This window comes from Dreissena polymorpha, chromosome 4 (genome assembly GCF_020536995.1).
Source record: "Dreissena polymorpha isolate Duluth1 chromosome 4, UMN_Dpol_1.0, whole genome shotgun sequence".
Lineage (NCBI taxonomy): Eukaryota > Metazoa > Mollusca > Bivalvia > Myida > Dreissenidae > Dreissena > Dreissena polymorpha.
The window spans coordinates 2625950-2648906 of record NC_068358.1 but is presented as its reverse complement, the minus strand read 5'-3'; the positions used below and the strand labels follow the sequence as shown (position 1 = coordinate 2648906).

The following is a 22957-nucleotide window of genomic DNA, read 5'->3' as shown; positions in this document are numbered from 1 at the left end:
TGTGCGATACACCTTTATTAGTTTAAAGATGTACCAAGGCCACTGTTTATCGAATTGGAAAACTAAAACACAACAAGGAGCCTTAAAACGAAAAAATCGTAAGCAGAAAGGCTTCTTGATGTCTCGGTCTACAATGAGCAGTTTGACAAACGTTACTGTGAAGCATGACAACAGACCTTCATTTTACACACATACTCGTTTACATACACTAAAATATCATTATAATTATCTGCATGCATGCCTATTTTCACACATACATACGTCCACGCATACAAGCACACACACACACACACACGTACACACATACACATTCACATATGCGTTTATATTTCTATATATACATACACAAAACACCTATATATACATATATTAATTCAGAATTGCATAAACATACACACATGTGCATATAAACATATCCATAAAATACACAAAGAAACTAATTGAAATTAATTCACAATAATATACGAGCAGCCTCTGCGATACACCTTTATTAGTTTAAAGATGTACCATGGCCATTGTTTATCGAATTGGCAAAGTAAACACAACAAAGAGTCTTTAAACGAAAAACAAAAGAGGAAAGACTTCTTGGTGTCTCGGTTTACAGTGAACATTTTGACAAACGTAACTGCGAAGCATGACAAAAGACTAAAATTTTACACACATATTCATTTACGTACACTAAAATATCATTATATCTGCATGCATGCATATTTTCACACGTACACACATACACGCCTACAAGCATACTTACCCATACACACAGTTGCATGTATGTGTACACATGCACACATACATACACATTAAACATATTCTTGAAGATATTTGCATACACATATACACATGCATACGTACTCACATTCGTTGTGCTGTTCAAAATTAAAAAAAAAAACACAAAAAAACATACAAGAGCACCGCCTAGCGGGTGCAGACCGCTCATCTATTTTTATTTTAAAGGTGAAGGGACCTATCTCAATTCTTCAATCAAAAAGGGGGGAGGGGTAGGGGTGGGGGCTGTATAGTGTGGGGGTGTGGTCAGTTATAACATTATCTTCCAAAAAAAAAATATATATTTTTTTTTTTGGGGGGGGGATTCGGGATTCTTGGATGGGATGGTTGGGCAGTCTTTCAAAAATAAAATAATAAAAATAATATTTGTGTTTTTTAAACATTTTTTTTTCAAGTAATGTAAAATATACCAGTCGTGTAATTTTTATCAATAAAAACTTATAATTGTACAAAACTACGGTATTTTAGAACTGTTCTTTTTTCGTCAATCTGGTTGACCGCCCCTTTAAAGCAATTTTCACATACTCACATTTGAGACTTTTTACGTGTTAGTCCAAAGTCCTGAACTGGAACGTGAAAACACTGTTTTAACTAAAAAGAATTCACTTTTTATTCACACTAATTTAAAACACTTCCACCATTCTTGACCCGGAAGACTCTTAATCGAACAAAAACTATACGCAAAGGTCTAGGAAGTAAGTCTAAATATTCTTCGTATTCCAAAGAGGATTTATAAACTGTATACATATCTAGTACAGAACTGCTATTCATTTTACCACACCACTTTTGTTTAAAATTATCAACAAGTCTACATTTGAACTCTCTAACAAAACTGTTTTTACAGTAATTACTATTTAGAGTGCACGAATATCAGACAGGTAAGATTAAAGTATAGGGTCGTTAAAATATGTTTTCAAGAATTTTCTTTATTTAAGTAATAAGTTTAAGATTAAGTGGGTACCGGTAAATACGGTTGCTGGTCGATGTCAATTTGTGGCACCATCGCATATTATTCTGTTCTTCCGATCAATATTACTTGGGCATGATAACCTGAATGCACGGTGTATACTATGGAACGCCATTACTGACTGCATATGACTGTTGTCGTTGTTTGCAGTACATTAATCATTATTTTCAGTGGAATATTCATTATGCTTTGTGCAATTTTCTTTACGTTCGGTGCATTCGTCATGACTCATTATGTGTAGTAGTTTTATCATTATTCGCTGTGCAAACGTCTTTACGTTCGGTACATTCGTCATTACGATTGTAGTAACAACATTATGTTCTGTCCAAACTTCTTACCGTTCTGTACATTCAACATTATGTGTAGTAGTTTTATCATTATGCGCTGTGCAAACGTCTTTACGTTCGGTACATTGGTCATTACGTGCAGCAGTTACACCATTATGTGCAGTAGTAAGAACTTTACGTGCTGTGCAGACTTCTTTCCGTTCGGTACATTCGTCATGACTCATTATGTGTAGTAGTTTTATCATTATTCGCTGTGCAAACGTCTTTACGTTCGGTACATTCGTCATTACGTGCAGCTGTTACATCATGTGCAGTAGTAACAACATTACGTGCTGTGCAAACTTCTTTCCGTTCGGTACATTCGTCATTATGTGTAGTAGTTTTATCATTATGCGCTGTGCAAACGTCTTTACGTTCGGTACATTCGTGACGAATGTACCGAACGGAAAGAAGTTTGCACAGCACGTAATGTTGTTACTACTGCACATAATGATGTAACTGCTGCACGTAATGACGAATGTACCGAACGTAAAGACGTTTGCACAGCGCATAATGAAATAACTAACAGTCATATGCAGTCAGTAATGGCGTTCCATAGTATACGTTGTTTTGGGCTTCAGTATGTTGGTTGCCAGATGTCATCAACATGGGCAAAACGTACATACCGGTAATAATTGTGAAACATTTAAGGCTTTGTGAGATGGGTTTTTCAACCAATAATTAATTGAGCCGAGTTGCATTGGAAAACAATTAAACAAGAAAAACACAATATGATTCACATACTTAAGTTTGTAATTGTAACAGTTAACGTATATTCATAATTTAGGCACGCGTGTATTAATAATTATTTTTGACCAAAGGCAATGTGACGAGCAAAACAAATTGTTGATAATCGGTCGAATTTCTTGATATTTTAAAACATTTGAGAAACTTGTTCGCAGATTTGGCTTGAGTTGAAGTTTGCCATGTAATGCTTTAAATTGATATATGTTAACATCGGAACAAAAGAGCTCCAGTATAAACACGAGAAAATTAAATAAATTTAAAAAAGAAAGAAAAAGTTAACCTTCTTTTGGTTCGAACCACCGAGACTTAATTGGTGTAAAAGACTCGCTTCAACCACTTGGCCATGTGTGCCACTATAATGTATTATTTATGTTATACAAAATACCGTTAGGGCCATTGCGGTTACAAATTAAAATCCAGAGGGCGAGAATGCGAGAACGCGATAGTACGATGGCGACAATGCGACAATACGATGACGACAGTGCGACAGTACGATGGCGACAATGCGAAAGTACGATGGCGAGAATGCGAGAACGCGATAGTACGATGACGACAATGCGACAGTGCGACAATACGATGGCGACAGTGTGATAGTACGATGGCAACAATGCGATAGTCATATCGTACTGTCGCCATCGTATTGTCGCATTGTCGCCATCGTACTATCGCATTGTCGCCATCGTATTGTCGCACTGTCGTTATCGTATTGTCGCATTGTCGCCATCGTACTTTCGCGTTCTCGCATTCTCATAATGTCGACATCGTACTATCGCACTGTCGCCATCGTATTGTCGCACTGTCGTCATCGTATTTTCGCACTGTCGTCATCGTATAATCGCACTTTTGCATTGTCTCATCATCGCCATCGTACTATCGCACTGTATTGTCGCACTGTCGTCATCGCACTGTCGCATTGTCGTCATCGTGCTATCGCGTTCTCGCATTCTCGCCATCGTACTATCGCATTGTCGCCATCGTATTGTCGCACTGTTGTCATCGCATGTCGCCATCGTACTATCGCGTTCTCTTATTCCCGCCCTCTGGATTTTAATGTGTAACCACAATGGCACTAACGGTATTCCGTAATGTTATGCGTTACTATATATATAAGCAACCCACGTTTGTTGCAAAATCTAATGATAACAACAGAACTTTCCAAATTATTTAATGGTTTCGCGTTTTTAACGTTTTATAATTTATACATTTCTAACGATGATAATTCTTAAACGAAAATGTATTTTCAGTATGACTCGCCGTCGTATACAGCTTATTTATTTTTTGAACATGTGATAAAAAGTTGGAAATGTCTTATTTTGACAAATTGTGAACAAGACCCGTTAACAAATATGTTATGAGTGAACTTTTACATTCAAATCACGCACATCATCAATATCATCAAGACGAACATAACCCAAGTTGTTATATACTTCATGACACAAGTCATTCACCGCGTCCAAGTGAGTCTGCCTGATATGTCTCCGCCACACCACTGCCCGATCTGTGGAATTATAACGATGGTCTATACTGGTTTCTCTAACATATCGTTCATCTGTATTTCCAAACTCCATTCCAATAAACCGAAACAGATCTCGTGAGATCTTCAACGGATCGGCGACCAAGTCCTCATAACGCAGCGAATAAAACACATTCGGGTACCTTTTCTTTAAATCTTCGAGGAGTTTTAAATCCCTCATCATCCGCCAACACATGTAGCGGGTTCTACTGACAAAAACACTCAACACAGTCACGTTCAAGTCATTTTTGCGCAGCTGGGAATCCATCATGGCCCGAGGATCTCGTACCAGGTGCACGATTCGTACATTGCTCGTATCATCGTAGTCTTTCAGAAACAATTCTGCTGAATTCATAGTTAATCTTATAAATTTCCATATTCGGAATTTAGCTTGTTTGCACTTATTTGTAAGCAGGGGAATACACCGTTCTATTCGTTCGGTTCTGATGAACTCGATAGGGGACTTCCTACGCTTAAAGAGGGCTTGTGCCCTTCGTCCCATACGTTGGATGGGATCTACGCATCGAAAATAAGCCTCCACATCCTTGTTGAAGATTTTCCGTAAGGGCTGTAAGTTCGCCGCCAGTGTCAGAACATCAAGTCGTTCGTGACGACACGATGTCATGTGACCCAAGGCTTCTGCCGCCAATTGGTAGTCAATATGCTCGCATTGTTTCAACCATCTGTATGTAAAGCAATCATGATCAAGTAAGGGAAATCTACATTTGAAGACAACATCATCAACCGTGTCAAATTATTTACAATTGGTATAAAAGCAATCATAAAGAACAAACAAAGGCCGACGGTGAAATGCTCCGAATAAATAACTTATTGAAAAGTTTCGTTTTCATAATGTTATTGTTGAATTTTTGTCAGTGAAATTCAATCCGGTGCATTTGAAAATCCGGTGCATTGGAAAATGAAATACAAAAAAGAAACAATCGATCAAATACATGCTAAAGATTAAAAGTTCAACGGTCAGGAACGTCAGAATGCTTTCATCAACTGTTGAATTACTTCTTTCTTTTAATAGTGACGAAGAATGACGGTGCACGCGTAAGGTATTTTAGGATAATTAAAAAAAAGTCCGCTATGATATACCGGTAGCAACACGTGGTATTGAACAATTTATTATACTCAACAGCAAACATACCTAGCTTCACTAGCTTTTACACAGTGTTAAACATAGGGACCCGGCACAAACAACATATATGATATATAATATATAGAGTCTATATATTATATATCATATATGATTTTTGTTTGGGCTATGGTGTAAACAAGTTTTGGGCCACAATTTAATATTGTTTTCGATTACCATCATAAAACTTTGAAAAATATCTTGCAGTATTCATCTCGCCTTCAGCCAAATGTCAAAACCCAGTTAACCAGAGTGATCTGAATTAACGTTACTAATTTTGTAAGTAAAATTACTTACACAACCGTCCCGTTGAGATACCGCACGCGACCAGCTGCCATTGTCGCCATCTGGAGGTTTCTCAGCGCTTCGTACTGGTAAAAAGTGCCCGGATGTTGACTCAGTAGGTTTCCAATGTAAGTGGAACCGGTGTGCATGTAGGCTAAAATTATTATGAGTTTGAAGCTCTCAGCAACTTTTACCCTGGCGTTGATAAGAGTTGCCAGTGGAGCCATATCCACAATCTCGTGTTCATTTTTTTGTGTTTTTGCACAGTTGTTAATATTAAGCGTATTTATATTGTCCGACGAGGTTTTGTCAAACGAATTAGAACCGCTTGATTGTTGCCTGGCTATTGTCAAATAACGCCGGAAGTTCTTCAAAGCAGTCCGAATAATCCTCATAGTTTTCTCTGAAAACAATGACAACACACCCGTTTTATTATAAATTGATCAACAACAATTTAAAGAATAATCATAACTTCGCTATGCAACCTCATGTTAATCTTTTTGTTTTGTTTTATAGACATTTTTGTACTTACCACATCATAACACTATTCCTTTACACAGGTGGTTAGCATGTTGCTATGATATTAATTAGTGAAAACATCATTTTGAATGATAAATAATCATATTATAACGAAACATTAACTTTTCTGAAGAAAAAAAATCGATATCAATTATATATTTATATAACAAGGTATGCAACTCAAAATCACCCCAAAACGGGGTGCATCGCTTTGAACAGCCATATCTTCATCAATTGTGCAGCGATTTTCACGATCTCGGTCTTATTCAACGAAGAAATGAATTTCCTTTTGTTTCTGGTAATGTATATGTCTTGCAATATTTTTACAAATGCTGGGTCAACTTTTAAGAAATAACACGATACACAACTCGCATGACCCAGTTGACAATGGTCATGCAGTCTTTATGAATGAAATCTCCAGTTGTAAAGACACACCTCCGCATTGGACCAATAAAATCACTCGTGTGTTTAAAATGTCAGTTAGTTGAAATGTATGTAAACAAAGGTTTAAAACGGCGCTGGACAGTTAGTCTTGATGCATAATGTAACGACAAGAACGGTAATAATGTTTTTTCATACGTTTTATTGATTTATGGCATCGAGGTACATGAACTTTGTAGGGAAGATGCCCTTTACTCCGTGAAGATTTCAGTCTTAAAGACTGCATGATCATTGTCAACTGGGTCATGCGAGTTGTGTATCGTATACTACTACTACTACTACTACTACTACTACAAGCAGCAGTAGCAGTAGCAGTAGTAATACTAGGAGGAGGAGAAGGAGGAGGAGCAGTAACAGCAGTAGCGATAGTAGTAATAGTAGTGGCAGTAGTAGTAGTAGTAGTAGTAGTAGTAGTAGTAGTAGTAGTAGTAGTAGTAGTAGTAGTAGTAGTAGTAGTAGTAGTAGTAGTAGTTGTTGTAGTAGTAATAGTAGTAGTAGTAGAGCCTTTCCTGCTTTGACCAGCTATATATATGCGTACAGAATATTTACACATGTTACGTAAAATTTGATTGGCTGACTAACTCGGGATCTCGAGATAGCGAAAATTCTCTCTTCTTTTGTTTAATGCACTCTGCCTTTATTTACTGCTCCGCTCTTGTTTTAATTGCACTCCGCCTTTATTTAGTTTTGCACTCCTCTTTTTTCTATCTCGTAGCCACGACATAGCTAACTCGTGGCCACGAGATAGAAAAAAGAGGAGAGCAATTTAAAAAAAGAGAAATGAATGTCACCTCTATGCCACCGTAGTAGACGCTATCCTGGATTTTTTTATATTTAAATAAGGTATGTTTGATTTTGTATTTATTTACCCTGCATAATAGAAACCAAGTTCATATATATATTATGAATATTTTTGTTCGCGTAGTTCCTAGAACTTCGAACCCAATACGCAGAATAAATAAATACAAAATCAAACATAACTTATTAAAATAAATTTTACATTACAGTTTGATCTAGAAACTGATATTGTCGCTTCTGAAATCAACGAAATCAATCTTGATATAAGTTCTTTTTAAAAAGAACACAATTACGATGAATATCATATTTAAAATTTAATCTTCAACATGTTTACGTCGTTCAAATAACCGGTTAAAATAACCGGTTCCAATAAAAGGATTACCGGTTATTTTGTATAACTTTTTTCATTCCTAATTACAATTTTACCTGAAATGTTGTTTTCTCGAATGGATACCAATAAGCACGTGGCTAACACTATAGCAACCAATACACCGGGTCGACAACAACACCAAGTACTCGTCCTCATGGTTCCAGTGGCCTACAGTTGAAAAACTGTTCTGTATTTCAGCTTGATGCAATATATAATAAGGTGCCTGTACCACGTGACTTTTTCGGCTATGTGTGGGACAATCGGATGTCAACAAACCATCGTTTCAGGTACGTTTCTGATAATTTCTTCATAAAACCATTTAAAAAAAAAACAAAGACGAGAGCCCGGTCATTGTCAAAATACACAACTGTGTTATGTTTGCGCAAAATTAATTTAGTCTTTTTTCCAAAAAGTGCAACCGCGTGTTTGAAAACACACAAAGTGAAATGCTATGTGTGGTATATTTGTTATTCAATCAACAAAAACGTTCATTACAATATTGTTGAAGGTTTAAAAAAGAGGTCGGACATTGTAATTCTTCATAGAGAAGTTACATATATTGTATGTTTGCGCATATACATCTGATTCGGAGTCTGTGCAATAAAAATGCAATAATGCTATGTGTGGGGCACATTTTTGAAATGCTATGTGTGGTATGCAAAAATTTTCTCGTCAGTTCTGCATTTAATCTGAACACAGTTTTGTAAGAATCGAAAACATATACTTCAGTCTGTACTGCAATTATATCAAATTAACCAAATGTTACATGATGAAATACTGAAGTAATTGTGTAATGTTTAATCAATTTATGTTTAATTGAACATAAATTTTAAATAAAATACACTGCGTAATTGTTATCCAACCAATGGTCTTTTTTAACAAACAAGTTATGTTGAACTATAATATTTTTATTGTTTTTGACTTATTGTCTTTAAATAAATATCATGATTGATATTTCTGCCTGATTATTAAATTTGGTCCTTTTTTTATAAATGAATGACAAAGAAAGTAAAAGCACTTGCTTTAAAATGGGTTTTACTTATCTTGTTTTCCAGACTTGACAAGGATTAGTCTAAGGATTTGTAACGCTTTTAGGCGCGAACTGTGTTAGAATTAGATGAACACCATCAAACCACACGGAAGGTGTTATGCGGAAAGTTAATTATCAAAACCACAGTGACAGAGACGGACCCAGCATCATTCTGTGATGTTTACGGAAAGCTATTTCAACTGACTATGCAAACATACCATTTAATATGTATTCTGGCATAATCAAAACAAAGTGTATGCATTGATATTTGTGTATATTTATGTGTTTTGTATCTATGTTATTAATGAAATTGATTAGATGAATATAAAATCTGAGCATATATGTTAATAAAACAATTGCTTCATAACAAATAACAATATAAATCCAATGATGATTGATTGTGGTCTATTAAGTTCATTTAGTTTCCAATATCATCTCCATATGAATATCTTAAGTATATCAAAATAAACACTTCATTAATAATAACATTGCTTTATAACCAGCATGCACATGTTAAATAGAAATTAAAGCACCAAGTACATAAAAAAGTACATCAGTATTCGCAGAGTAACAAATCTTGCTATACAAACATATAAATGGTCTACTTAACACGTAACAAATGATCATCGCAAAAAAGTATTGGCTTTGGGGGTTTATTATACCAACAAACATATTTAATTGTATTAATACTTCATGGACTCAATTTCAAATGAAATCTGAATAACTGAAAATAGTGTAAGATGTCTAATGAAAGTACTTATTCGACCCGGTCATGAAAGGGGCTGCAAGATCTTGTTACCACCGAACCAAGTAATAAACAATACATGTTGTTCAATTTGTTGAATTGTCAAATGTGTATTTAATGTTTACTTTGATTGTTTTCTTTCACTGCAATACTTGCATCATCTGGTAACAAAACAAACAGTCTTTTAAACTTTTGAACATTAACTATATATGACAACTTTTCATTGATCAAGATATCAGTACGTCTCTTGATGGTGCTTCCAAAAATACTTTAATCTCCCTGAAAAGAACAAAAAACACACGAAATAAACTGTAAAACTTACAAAAATAAATAAATAATTGTCATGCGTGATATATAAGATAGCTCAATAGGATTTAGATACGAATACATGATTTTACAGAAAAATAAGTTATTGATCCTTTTGTCTATTTGTTTAAATAATGCTGTATTATCTCTTTATGCTTATTTAATAACTCTTGTTACGTTCTAATATGTTTACACATTCCTGATAAAAAGCACACAACCATAAGTTCAATAACACTTTTTGTAATTTTGTTACAATTATATTCACATGACACTTTGCACAAACAATCCTTACAATTTTGTGTATTAAACAAGTGCCTTAGTTGGAAGTAACAATTCACTGAAAATTTAACATTTTGTAACAATCAATTTTATAGAAACTCACAAGAAAAGGTTTGCCGCAACAGAAATATTTTCCTTTCCGTGCGTGGGTGGCTTTGTGTTTGGAGATTTCAGACTGTGTTTTGACCTCTCTACCCCACTGTTCCCAAACAAATGGCATTCTACAAGTAAAAAGTATGAATATAAATTATCGACAATCATGATAACTTTGAGTAACATGAACGTCGTGTATCATATTTTAAGCACGCAAAACAGTACCAATAATGTTTTATTGACCAACTTTTGTAATTTAGACAGACTTAAAATAGTAATAATGTTTATGTCAATCTTTCGATTCTCTAGTTTAGTTTGTATACCACACATAGCATTTCAAAAACGTGTCCCACACATAGCATTATTGCATTTTTAGGCACACACTCCGAATCAGAAGAATTTTTGCCAACATACAATGTAAGTAGCTTCTCTATGAAGAATTACAATGTCCGCCATATTTTTTAAACCTTCGACAATATTATAATGAACGTTTTTGTTGATTGAATAAAAAATATACCACACATAGCATTTCAATTCGCGTCTTTTCAAACGCGCGATTGCACTTTTTGGAAAAAAGACTAAATTAATTTTGCGCAAACTTAACACATGACCAGGCTCTCGTCTTTGTTTTTTTTTTGAAAATGGATTTGAATTAATGAAGAAATTATCAAAAACGTTACCTGAAGCGATGGTTTGTTGACATCCGATTGTCCCACACATAGCCGAAAAAGTCACGTGGTACAGGCACCTTGATAATATAGAGCACCTACTCACGCTGGTCATTTGGAAAACAGAGAAGAACCACGCGCGAAGGGAAAGTTCTTCTGTTTTTTTTTTTTAATGTTTATCGTTATTATTCGTTTTTGAGACTAAGTACATGCTTGAGTTAATAAATGGTATATCTTTTTTTATTGTTAAGTAATTATAAATAATTTCAAGAGAGAATGGTGGATGTTCGCCTAAAAAGGAGACAACTCATACGGAAAACAGCATAAACTGGATGATCAGTACACGTTGCAACAACATAAAAACACTTAGAAATATAACAATAAAGTGTTTGCTATTCCAGCACGTAGAATAATAACCGTGTTTTAAATACTGAACTTTTTATATAACTCAATGAAATATGCACGACGGTAAAGCATGTTGTGTTAGGTGGTATGCAGGTTGTTATAGACAATTTGAAGGGTACGTCGGATAACATGCTCTCACCAAATTTGGCATTATGATACCCGAGTTTTATGTTCTACTTGAAATGCGTTTATTAATTTTGCTACTATTCTGCTATTCAAGCATGTAGAGTTATCACTTTGCTTAAAATACTGAAATTTTGATAGTATTCAATGAAACGTGCGCAAAGATGCGCAAGTTTGAATAAGTTTTATGCACGATGTTGTTCACACTTGTATTCCCGATAACTGACACGTCGGATAACGGAGAATTAAAAGAAATTTGTCACTCAGATATGATGTAGACCGGCGAGACGACCGATGTTGTACCCAGGAAGCAGACATCGAGGGAATGTATATATATCATGTTCTGATAAACTGGGCATAATGCATGTGCGTAAAGTGTCGTCCCAGATTAGCCTGTGCAGTCCACACAGGCTAATCAGGGATGGCACTTTCCGCTTTTACTAGATTTTCGGTAAAAAGGGACTTCCTTTCAACGAAAAATACCATTAAAGCGGAAAGTGTCGTCACTGATAAGCCTGTGCGGACTGCACAGGCTAATCTGGGACGACACTTTACGCACATGCATTTTGCCCAATTTTCGCAGAACAAGACGTATATAAGCTTCAATATTACAATGTATGTAAGTCAAATAAATCAAAACGTCGCTCTGAAATGGTAATATTTTAATCCCCAATATATCGTATCTTAATTGAATATACAATGAAAAGCAAAATCATAATCATATTTCCAAGGGATAAGACAAATGAAGCAACTTTCGTGAGTCGATTTTATGTACGTCAATACAGATTTTGCTTATTATTTTCTTCGTTATACACGTATAACATTATTTAACAGCGGATTTTACTTTTCTGGTTCACTAAAAGTAGTGAGTTATAGATGTTTAAAAGTGTCAAGTAAGCTGGAACAGAAGTGCTATTGTCATTAAGATGATCGGCTGAAGTAGTGTCCACGTGTCCATTGTGGCATCCGACTCTTAAAACATTGGAATTTCCGCAAATACACCTACTGGTATTAAAAGTACACATTTAACATGTGGTGACATTAATATACCTATTGACAGTTTAATTCGAATAGTAAACACGATCTTGATTTGTTTTTAAAGTATTTTTATTGTGTTGAAATATATACTGATCATTCAATTCATACTGATGATATATCGAATTTTATTGTGTTTTTTGCATATAATCCACAATTCCTCCGATAATTTCTTCTTTTTTTCGCAATACCAAGTGCTTTACCATTATTCAGACAAGCAATGTTCCGTGTCTGAAAACACAATAAATAGAACATAAATGCAAAAAAGGATGAAGAACTCACCTTTTGCGCGTGGTTTTGTTGTTGTCTGTTATCGAAGTGCCGTCCAGTATCAAAGTGTCCGCATTACCGGCGAGATCCGGAGCGCGTCATTTTGAAGTATCCGCATTACCTGCGAGATCCGGAGCGCGTCATTTTGTCAAGTGGTGACATCAAATAAGACACAGATCACTGTTATGGCAGGATTCAATGCCAATCTAGAAGACACCTATCGCCTACGATTTTATTCCCATGGGAGAGAATACGAAATATCAGTCTGTCAGATTTCCCAAAGCCACTTTCGTTATGACGCCGTATGGCTGGTTGGATTCCGAAGCTTTAGTAAGTTTCGTACAAACTCTTGTCTATATCACTTCTAGCAGCAGTCATGCCAAGCTTTTATTTCCCGGTTGCATTGTTCTTCGCGATTAAATGTCCTGTTGGTGACAATGCTGTCGTAAATGAACATGTACATTTTTTTTCTTAACTGTAAGCGTGAAACTAATTTTTATGAAAGTTTATGAAGGCCGACTGTATTGTAGTGCCACATCGAAGCTTTGAAAAAGCGGTAGTTTATTTAGTCATAGTTCAGCAAAAAGTATTGAAAACTCAAGCATATAAATGTAAACAACGATGTACATATTGCCATAGGCACACTTTTGGAAATCGTCAGAAAGAGTGTCAGTGTAAAACTTAATACACGTATCCCCAGCTTAATTAGACTCGAAATAATATGCATTATGTCTATCATATGAATCATGCGTGTATTTTTATTTAAACTTCGACTCTTTGACAAATAACATCACAAAAACATTAACCGTGTAAAACAGTAATTGCTGTGCAATTATTCACAACACATTTGTGTAAAACAGTTTTATTTTGTTCTAACTTTTAAGAATGCAATTTTTTCCATTTTTTTTTAATTTATTTTATCATGCATTAAATATTGTTATGTGTTCGTTAAAGAGAAAATACGTAAACCAGTGCCGTAATGATAGCACTTTAACTACATGAAAAAATGTGAATAAATTAAGGCGTTGTCTTAATTACAATAATGCGTTCAAATTAACAAACATAACTCAATAAATTACAGAGTAAAAACAACGAACGCCATAATCTCAATGATTTAAATTCCTTCCTTTTCATTTTCTCGAACAATTGCAATTAAAATCAGAGTTGTACTCTCAATCTGAAAGAAATCTACGGATTTTGAGTATTTGTCGACATCATTCTGTTATTTAATTCTCAAGAAACCGCGGAGAGAACATTAACGATACATCTGGGCGTAAAGATTCTTCTTATTTAGATTAAGAATATTGATTTTATCGCAGAATTACAATTTCAGAGGAAAAAGGCAACTTAACCGTTCCAGTACATTGTGCACATTCTATAAAAATAGACCTTCAGACATGACCACTTTAAAAGCGCAGTATTCCTGTGCAATTTGTACTGTTTAGGTAAGATGTGCGCTACACATTTTTAATAATGTTCGCTCTGTGTGCTATCACAATTTCTCAAGTTACAAGTGTTATTTTCTGCGACATAGCAATGATAAGAACCTAGCGGAGATGGTGCCCATATAATATTAGAACTGATAAAAAGTCCTAAATTACAAACTAAACTTGCCTATGAAATATACTCAGGTGTCCTTGGAGAGATTAAAAGAACGCACCCTCAAAGTCACTATGAATACAACACATCCACTACGCCACGGCGACATCTGAGCAAAGTCGTTTAAAGGAATACGTCAACATGTGTCAAGAAACGTAATCACATGTTTAGATGTGTGTGATATTCGCAGTAACGCGCATTGCTCACAGCGCTGTGCGTTACGCACGTATAACTTATTATAATAGTATCACTAAAACAGTGCAACACCCACACATTAGTCCACACTTCTAACAGTTGTGCAATACAGTTCCGACACGGTTAATATTCGTGTTTTCAAAAGATAAGTATGGCTTGGAATGAAAGGAAATAAGTCTTTGGTAAGGGTTATTGATTGATAGAGAAACGATTTCTAATGAAAGACTCTGGCTAAATACATGTTTATTGTTTAGCCTTTGAATAATTAATATTCCCCGTGTATAAATTACTCTTGTATGCTGATGATTCTGCCATTTTAGTTTCGGATAAAAGTATATCTACGTTTGAGAAGATGCTTAGTGATGATCTAAAGCAAGTCAGTGAAATGTTAATTGACAACAAACTGTCATTGCACCTAGGTAAGACCGTTCACTTCTGTTTGGTTCACGGCAGAAACTCAGGTCACAATCCTTTTTAAATATTTATATGTGATGGAACAACCATTTCATCTACATCATCAGTCAAGTATTTAGGGGTTACAATTGATCAAAATTTGTCTTTTACTTCTATGGCAGAGTCAGTCATCAAGAAGGCCAATGCAAGGTTAAAGTTTTTATATCGAAAAAAGGAATTTTTATCCACAGATACTAGAAGTCTTCCAGTCATGTCTTTAATTCAGTGCCACTTTGACTTCAGTTGCTCTGTTTGGGACACTGGTTTTACTCAATTGTTAAAAAACAAGTTACAGTTCACCCAAAATAAACTTATCGGGTTCATATTAAATTTACATCCTAGATCTCACGTAGGTAAAGAACACTTTACCAGACCTAACTGGTTGCCCATTGAAAGTCGAGTAAACCAGATCACACTTTGTCATGTTTTTAAAATTAGCTCTAAGTTGGCTCCGCTATATATGGGACATAATTTTACTCCAGTCAGTAATATTCACAATAAGAATACTAGGTTCAGAGTTAGAACACAGTCAGACTCACCTAATACCGATATTAACATGCATGATTGCAATAGGTATGCTATTCCAAGGGTCAAGGGTTCTGGCAAAAAGACATTTGCTTTCAATGGGTGTACTCTCTGGAACTCTCTTCCTCAGCATATCAGAGATGCCAAAAGTATTTTATCTTTTAAACACAGTGTTAAGGAGCATTTTTTAAGCCAGATAGATTTTTAATATGTATCTCTTTAAGATTTCTTACTGTTGATTTAATTTGAATGTTAATATAGATAGGTTTATTGTGTTTTATCTAGTTGCTGTATGATTATTCTTTAGCATGGCAAATAATTTTATGTTAATTTTCAAACACTTAAATTGTGAAAACTTCTTAATAATGTCTAGTCTAGAATTTATCAGAATATATTCTGTGCATTTAGGTTAGTGTAACTTAAATATGTCATATGTCTTTCATTACTATTTACTGTGATATTACTATATACTGTGATATAAAACGTTGTCTCCTATGTCATACGATATTATAACTAAATGACCACAATGGAAATAAGGGTTTAACTGCACACCCTTTATTGTGCAATACTTAACGTATACTGTTGATTGACATGGCTTTGTTTATACATGCAGGTTGTTTTTATTACTTATTGTGTGTATATAACATGCTGCCATGTAAATCTATGCATTGTATGTTGAAATAAATCCACCTATCTACCGACATGTAGTTAGAATCTCCTTTAACAAGAAAGTTTTGTTTTTGAAAATGTGTATTTAATGCTTTTTCAAGCGTATAATTTAACTCATGTTGTTGTTATGTTATAACGGATATTTGTTCATGTCAGTGTAAGATCGTTTGTTACTTCACGAGTGATCATAGAAAATATTATTTTTCATGTGATCACGAGTGAAATAACAAACGATCTTACACTGACATGAACACATTTTCTGTATCTTTTATCCCTGTTAAAAAAAATGAACAGCTGTTTCCCTTTCTCTGAAAAGTTACCCTTTCTCCCGTGGCGTGCCTCAATATATTTCAAAACACAAAATGACGTCATTAGTGTGACGTCATTATACCAGCGAAATTCTCCAGTTAAACTCTTTTACAATGTAAATAAACGGTGAAAAAGCATAAAATAACAATACAATTTGTTGGATTGGGTGGAATGTCGATTTTAATTCACTCGTGATCATAGAATATATACATAATTATTTATGATAATCTAAACATAGAAAAAGGAGTTTCGAAAATTTGTTATTTTCACCGGTGAAAATATTTTTTTTTCACTGCTGTTATTTCACTGCATAAATGTCATATTTAATCATTAGGTATCAAAGAAAATTTTATCTGTACTTGTAGTTTCTATTAAAAAAAATCAGGAACTTTCTTCATTAATTCAAAACATGAAATATTATGCGAGTAAACTGGTAAGAGAGTTTTCATTTCACGGTAATATGCATGCCAGTCAATTTTTATCGACATCAATAATCTGTTCTCGGTGACGTTTTTAATACGTATATTTTAACGAAAAATTAGTAAATTATAGCTGAAGACAAAATGCTTCAAATGTAAAATATTGGCGAAGCGCTAAAAATGTCCATGATGCAGTTTTCATCGTTTTTAGACGGGTATGTGTATACTTACTCTGCTTTAAAGATGGATTCTTTTTCTTCATTTTTGTCGCGACTCTTTATTAATAACATCATTTTAAAATACGGCAGCATCTGTAATAACTATCCTCTGACACGCTTTCAGCTGCTATTTGTTGAATATTGTATGCGATTTTCATCCTCCCTCTTGTGAAAAATAAAAGTTCCTAAACTGTACAATTCTTGTGAAGAGAGTAAGGGGCTTAATGAGTTGCATTGACTATTGAGTCCTTTTAAGAGAAAGGTAATGCATAGGACGCTTGATGAATTTGGACTTTTAAAGGGGCCTTTTCAAGATTTGGTAAATTGACAAAATTTAAAAAAAGTTTCAGATTGGCAAATTTTCGTTATAGTTATGATATTTGCGAGGAAACAGTAATACCGAATATTTACCATGCTCTAAAATATCCAACGCGAAACGATTGGATAATTTGGAGAGTTCATTTGTTGTCATATCATAGTATTTTATAATATATATTTTGTAGGATTGCTTATATAAGGTATAAAATACATCTCTCATTGTATGAGCACGGATGGCCGAGTGGTTTAAGCGCTGGACTTTTACTCCACGGGTCAGTAGTTCGAGCCCAGTTGAGGGTTACTTTTTTCTTTTTTAAATTGTATTCTTGTTTAAAAGTTCCTAAACTGTACAGCTCTTATGTGAAGAGAGTAAGGGGCCTATTGAGTTGCATTGACTATTGAGTCCTTTTAAGAGAAAGGTAATGCATAGGACGCTTGAATATTGTATTTACTAGAGCTTTTGAGATCTAATGTTTACATTTGTAAATAAAAAGTATTTAATGACAAACTTCAATACATTCCAAAATCTGTAAAAAGGTCTCTTTAATAATAGAATACTAGAATTTTGGAAATTATTAATATATATGTAATTATAAAGAATATGAATTTATAATAAAATAATAGAACTTCGCTAAAAATATTTCACATATACAGGCATACCTTTACATACATTGGTAAAGTGTTCTAGACCAGTAACGTGAACGGTCAGAGAAGTAGATACTCTGGAAGTGTCAATAGACAATCCCAGAAATCGACTCCCGGATTACCGCCCCTGAATGCTCGTATGCGCCGCCATGACGATACTGAAGAATAATGCAGGGACCTTTATGTTTGTATAGGTCCCTGAACAATAAAACGAAGTGACGCTATTTTATTAAATATATTTGAAGATTTAAATAGTTTCTGTTATCGATACGATAATAATATAACTGTTCGTATCATTTAAATATATATTTTTGTAAGTTTTATCTGCATTGTTTAAGAGTCCGTAGATCTACGTCTCTGATAAAACTCAGCATGAATTACCGGTAGGCCTTGATTGTCATTTGACATGTTATTAGAAGGTGACGCATGGTATCTCATCTTAATAACGGCATCTGCACATGTGGAGACATATGGTGTCACAGACATACCAATTAACAGTTTAATCCATCATTGGAATATCGTCTCCTACTGAGGGAATGCTTTCGTTCCTCGATCGCAGATGTGTTATTTTGCCATTATCTTGATTAAATGGACAATCCGTAATTAACGAAGAAAAACATCACTTATTGCGTTCGTGTTTAAATAGTTTATTTTAAATCAAAACTTTAACTGAACGTATCTACACATGTGGCATGTTGAGCATTTTTATCGTTATTTAGATTTTATTTAGAAAATAAAGGAAAGTAAGCAATCAGCTAGGTAAATATTGACAATAAGACAAACACAGTTTGTTCAGGCTGCAGACTTTGATTCTTAAATTAAAATGGAATCTAAATAAAAAATAAAGTTATAAGAAAAAACAGATATTCACTTTTCAATAAAAAAAAAACAACCTGCCATGAATGTCCCCTTGACTTGTTCATTTAATATCACAAAATTCATTTCCGGCTACAGATTTTTGTTTAAGCTTGAAAGCGATTTTTAAATAAAAGATATTAATAAAAAACACTAATGTTTTAGACTAAACCATATACCTTTTAATAAAAAAAAGTTTGCCTCTACATGAAACCTTACAGATTATATATATCAGAGTATATATTTCCGGACCAATTTGAGTTAAATTCACATACTTTATTTCGGCTATAGATTTTGCATTACCTTAAAAAGATACTTAAATAAGAAATATTGAGAAAGGATGAGAAATCTTTAGAAAAACAAAGATATGCACTACTCAATAAAAAAAGTCTGTCACAGCATCGAATCTTTTAACTTTTCTTAAGGAGTAAATCTGGAACTATAAAAAAATGTGAAGAAATAAAAATGTTTAAACAAAGGCAGATATCTGATTTTCAATGAAATTGTATATCTCGACCATTTTTTTTAAATTTCGCTAATATATCCGGTATTATTATCGCTAAAATCACAAAGTTTACTTCAGACTTTATATGCGGATATAACCTTTATAATTATTTTGAATAATACAATTCAATAAAAAAAAATGTTCTAAGCAAAGGCATAACTGAAAGGAGTACTTAAAAATACAGCAATTTCGGCCTTAAACATTACGTGTTGTCGCTGAATAGTGTTGCAGAGACACATATGTTATAAATCTGGCGTGTATTATTTAAAGTTAATTTTTATGTTTTAGCGATGTATAATATAATACATTCATTTTTATAATCTTTGTTTAATGATATATCTTTGTAGTCTACCAGATTCTTCAGTACCGTCATGGCAGCGGGTCACGTGATAGCCAATATGGCGGCGGTCAATTAATCGATTCTGGGGTTGTCTATTAAGGCTGATGTTCAAAAAGATAAATTATGTAATAGTAGTCGAAATAATTGCAGTTGTATTGCCTCGAGAGTTATAATCTTGTCCAATCATTTATCACATCCGTTGAACTGGACGCGTATGCTGCTTAGAATGTAATCTGATTGTGTCGAGAAGTGTAATCTGGGTCAGCCATCATTAACATCCGCTGAAATGATTGAGCGTGAATGATTTTGTCAAAGTACATTTCCTGTCGTGTAATTAAGGGAATACATCAGCGGTCGGCCAATCAACAATTAACAAGTACCAAGGCTGAGCTTTATTGACCAATCAAACATTTAATAAGAATTATTGTTGTTTTATGTTTATGAAACTGTCAATACAAATTGGTATGTTTTGTTAAGAAATGACACTCTTCGCATAGATTTAGATGTAAATGGACAAAGAGAGGTCAAATCATGTAGCCACGAGACTGTTTTTATATATTTTGAGAAATGAATTATATATAAAGAAATTGAAATAACTATTACCGGTTATTAAATTGGAATGGAATTTATCTATGGCTTTGTTGTTAGATATTTAGTTCCACGTTATTATACGGATGAATTGACAATAGGCGAACGGGACGAACTTTCCATATTCTTCCACTTACGATTGCGAAGCCATAAACCACAACGCGAAGGACCTTAGTTTCTGCAACCTCTGTCACCAGTAACAACGACCGAGAGCCGGGGACAACGACCCCAGACCTTAGCTATTCTGCAACATCCGGTCAGTGACTGTTTTATTTCCTAATGCTTGTATCGAAATGGCAGATCAAATAGTCTTTCAATTTTATCAAAATTTAAATGAACAAATAAAAGATGTAAGAAGAATTTAAAAATTGGATTAAAAATGTAGAAAAATATGGAACGCTTAACCAATTTAGAGGAGAATAAATTAAAATTCGTTGCATACTAATGAAGAAAAGGGCTTGTTAGTTTCTACATACATCCCTATTCGACTGATCACCCGACAGGGACATCGACACATTTAAAATAAGAGCTTGAATTAAGTTTTGCAGAAATTCAAGACCCACAATATGCTTTATCGTTATTGAAAACGATTTAAAAAAAGACGGACGAAAATGTTCAAATATACTCTGAGCGACTTTTATCTCTTGCGACTGAAGCCTACGAAAATATTGAAGGACATTGATAAATTATTGAAAAACAATTTAATATAATTTTTTATAGTCGGATTATTGCACGATTATCTGAAACTTAAAGTCACACACCTTATTTGGCATAGTAAATTTAAGTATAAGTAAAAAAAGCAAAGCATGAACTCAATGTTAGGGCTAGATTTGAGTTACGATCGCCGATAAATGAACTTGATAATACTTTTACCGGAAATATTCAGACGGATATTGATCATATTAGCTCATCAATTGTTTGCACATACTGTAAAAAACAACAACAGTCATTCTATTCAAGACTGTCGCCGTAGGCAACGCGAGATAAACGCATGCACAGTGACTACACGCGTAAAGCAGACAGTTGATGACAAAGATTGGAGTGATAAAATTGATTGTTGGAATTGTGGCAACTTTGAACATTTCAGTAGAGAATATAATCATAATAGACAATACAAGCATACCAAAAACTAATACATTGTATTTCCCTACCAATAATTATATGAGGTCTTTGATAGGGGAGGACATAATAAAGTAACGACATATAACATTGCTTTGTGTGGTAGCCCGAATTCGTGTACTATTACAACAGGAGTTTCCAATTTAGGAGTCTAATTGATGCTGGTGCAGCACTTCTACTTTATTGTAAATGTACACGTAAGACACGCGCATATAACCGAAAGCCCCGTTTTAACAATCACCTTATAGCCCATTACCGATATACGGTAATAACGCGGACACTTGCATAGGAGATACCAGTCATAACTCTGTGGCCCACGAATCGGCATGCGAACATCTCACATCTGATATCCTAATCAAACCATCAGCACCTCCACAACAGGCACAGACGCTTTCGTCCATGTCATCCATCTCTTCGAGGCTGACAGAAGTATGAATGGCATCAGCAGGACGACGCGACGACGATAATAACTTGTTGTGCAGATCCAAGTTGTGAACCATGATCAGCTGCATGGATATTTCACAAATATCGTCGAAAGGAATTTATAAATGAAACAGATAATACACTGGTTTAATTCTATTTAAACAATTACAGATAACGTGGACACAACGGAGATTTAATTCAGTTTGAACATTAACAAATACCATAGTCACGGAAGCTGTTTATTTTACCCTTAAACATCATCTTGAATGAAGTGTTCGCGAACAATTATGTACGTTATTGGTGCAGGTTTTAATTATATACGTTGTTCGACCGTGAATACAAGTGATTATGGTGTATACAAAAACAACAAGATGTAACGACAAGCGTGCTTCATAATTATATCAGACAATTTATTATTCCCTTACCGGTGAAATCCGAGGGGACTTATGGTTTGCGCTCTGTGCGTCTGTGAGTCTGTGAGTCTGTCACACTTTTCTGGATCCTGCATAACTTTTAAAGTTCTTCATATTTTTTCATGAAACTTGAAATATCGACAGATGGCAATATGGAGATTATGCACATCATTTCACTGTGTTCCTTCGTCAAGAATTCTGGTTGCTATGGCAACAAATAGACTAGAAATATTGCTGAAAATGGTGGAGTTTCACCGGTAGGGGCTTTTATTGCTTGGCAATAGTCTTGTTCAATACCATAATTGTTTTCTTCAGACGAACCCACAACAAAGACGTACAGTCGTCCACCTTCGTAAATTCACCGAACGTCACAATCGCCACCGTAAGCGGTTACAGACCCCACGGGCGAGCAATACCACTTCCGCCAAGTGTTAAGCCAGGCGCGCCACCAAATACCGCTACCGGAACATATTAACATCAATATTTATATTTATAATTATAGTTTTGTAATATTCTA

General features: G+C 34.5%; 1 protein-coding gene across 1 annotated transcript; it reads right to left on the bottom strand.

The window, feature by feature from the left end:
- Window positions 1-4164: 4164 nt before the first annotated feature.
- LOC127879771 (carbohydrate sulfotransferase 4-like) lies at window positions 4165-6155 on the bottom strand. The gene is made up of 2 exons (XM_052426820.1): window positions 5778-6155; window positions 4165-5022 (listed from the first exon to the last, which is right to left on the bottom strand). Exons 1-2 carry the CDS (start codon window positions 5990-5992, stop codon window positions 4176-4178), a joined length of 1062 nt encoding a protein of 353 aa, XP_052282780.1. The 5' UTR covers window positions 5993-6155; the 3' UTR covers window positions 4165-4175.
- Window positions 6156-22957: the final 16802 nt, after the last annotated feature.

Coding starts and splice junctions, on each gene's coding strand:
- LOC127879771 (XM_052426820.1), bottom strand. CDS start 5,992: ATGGCTCCACTGGCAACTCTTATCAACGCCAGGGTAAAAGTTGCTGAG. Junction 5,023..5,777: donor TATCTCAACGGGACGGTTGT/GTAAGTAATTTT, acceptor CTTTACATACAG/ATGGTTGAAACAATGCGAGC.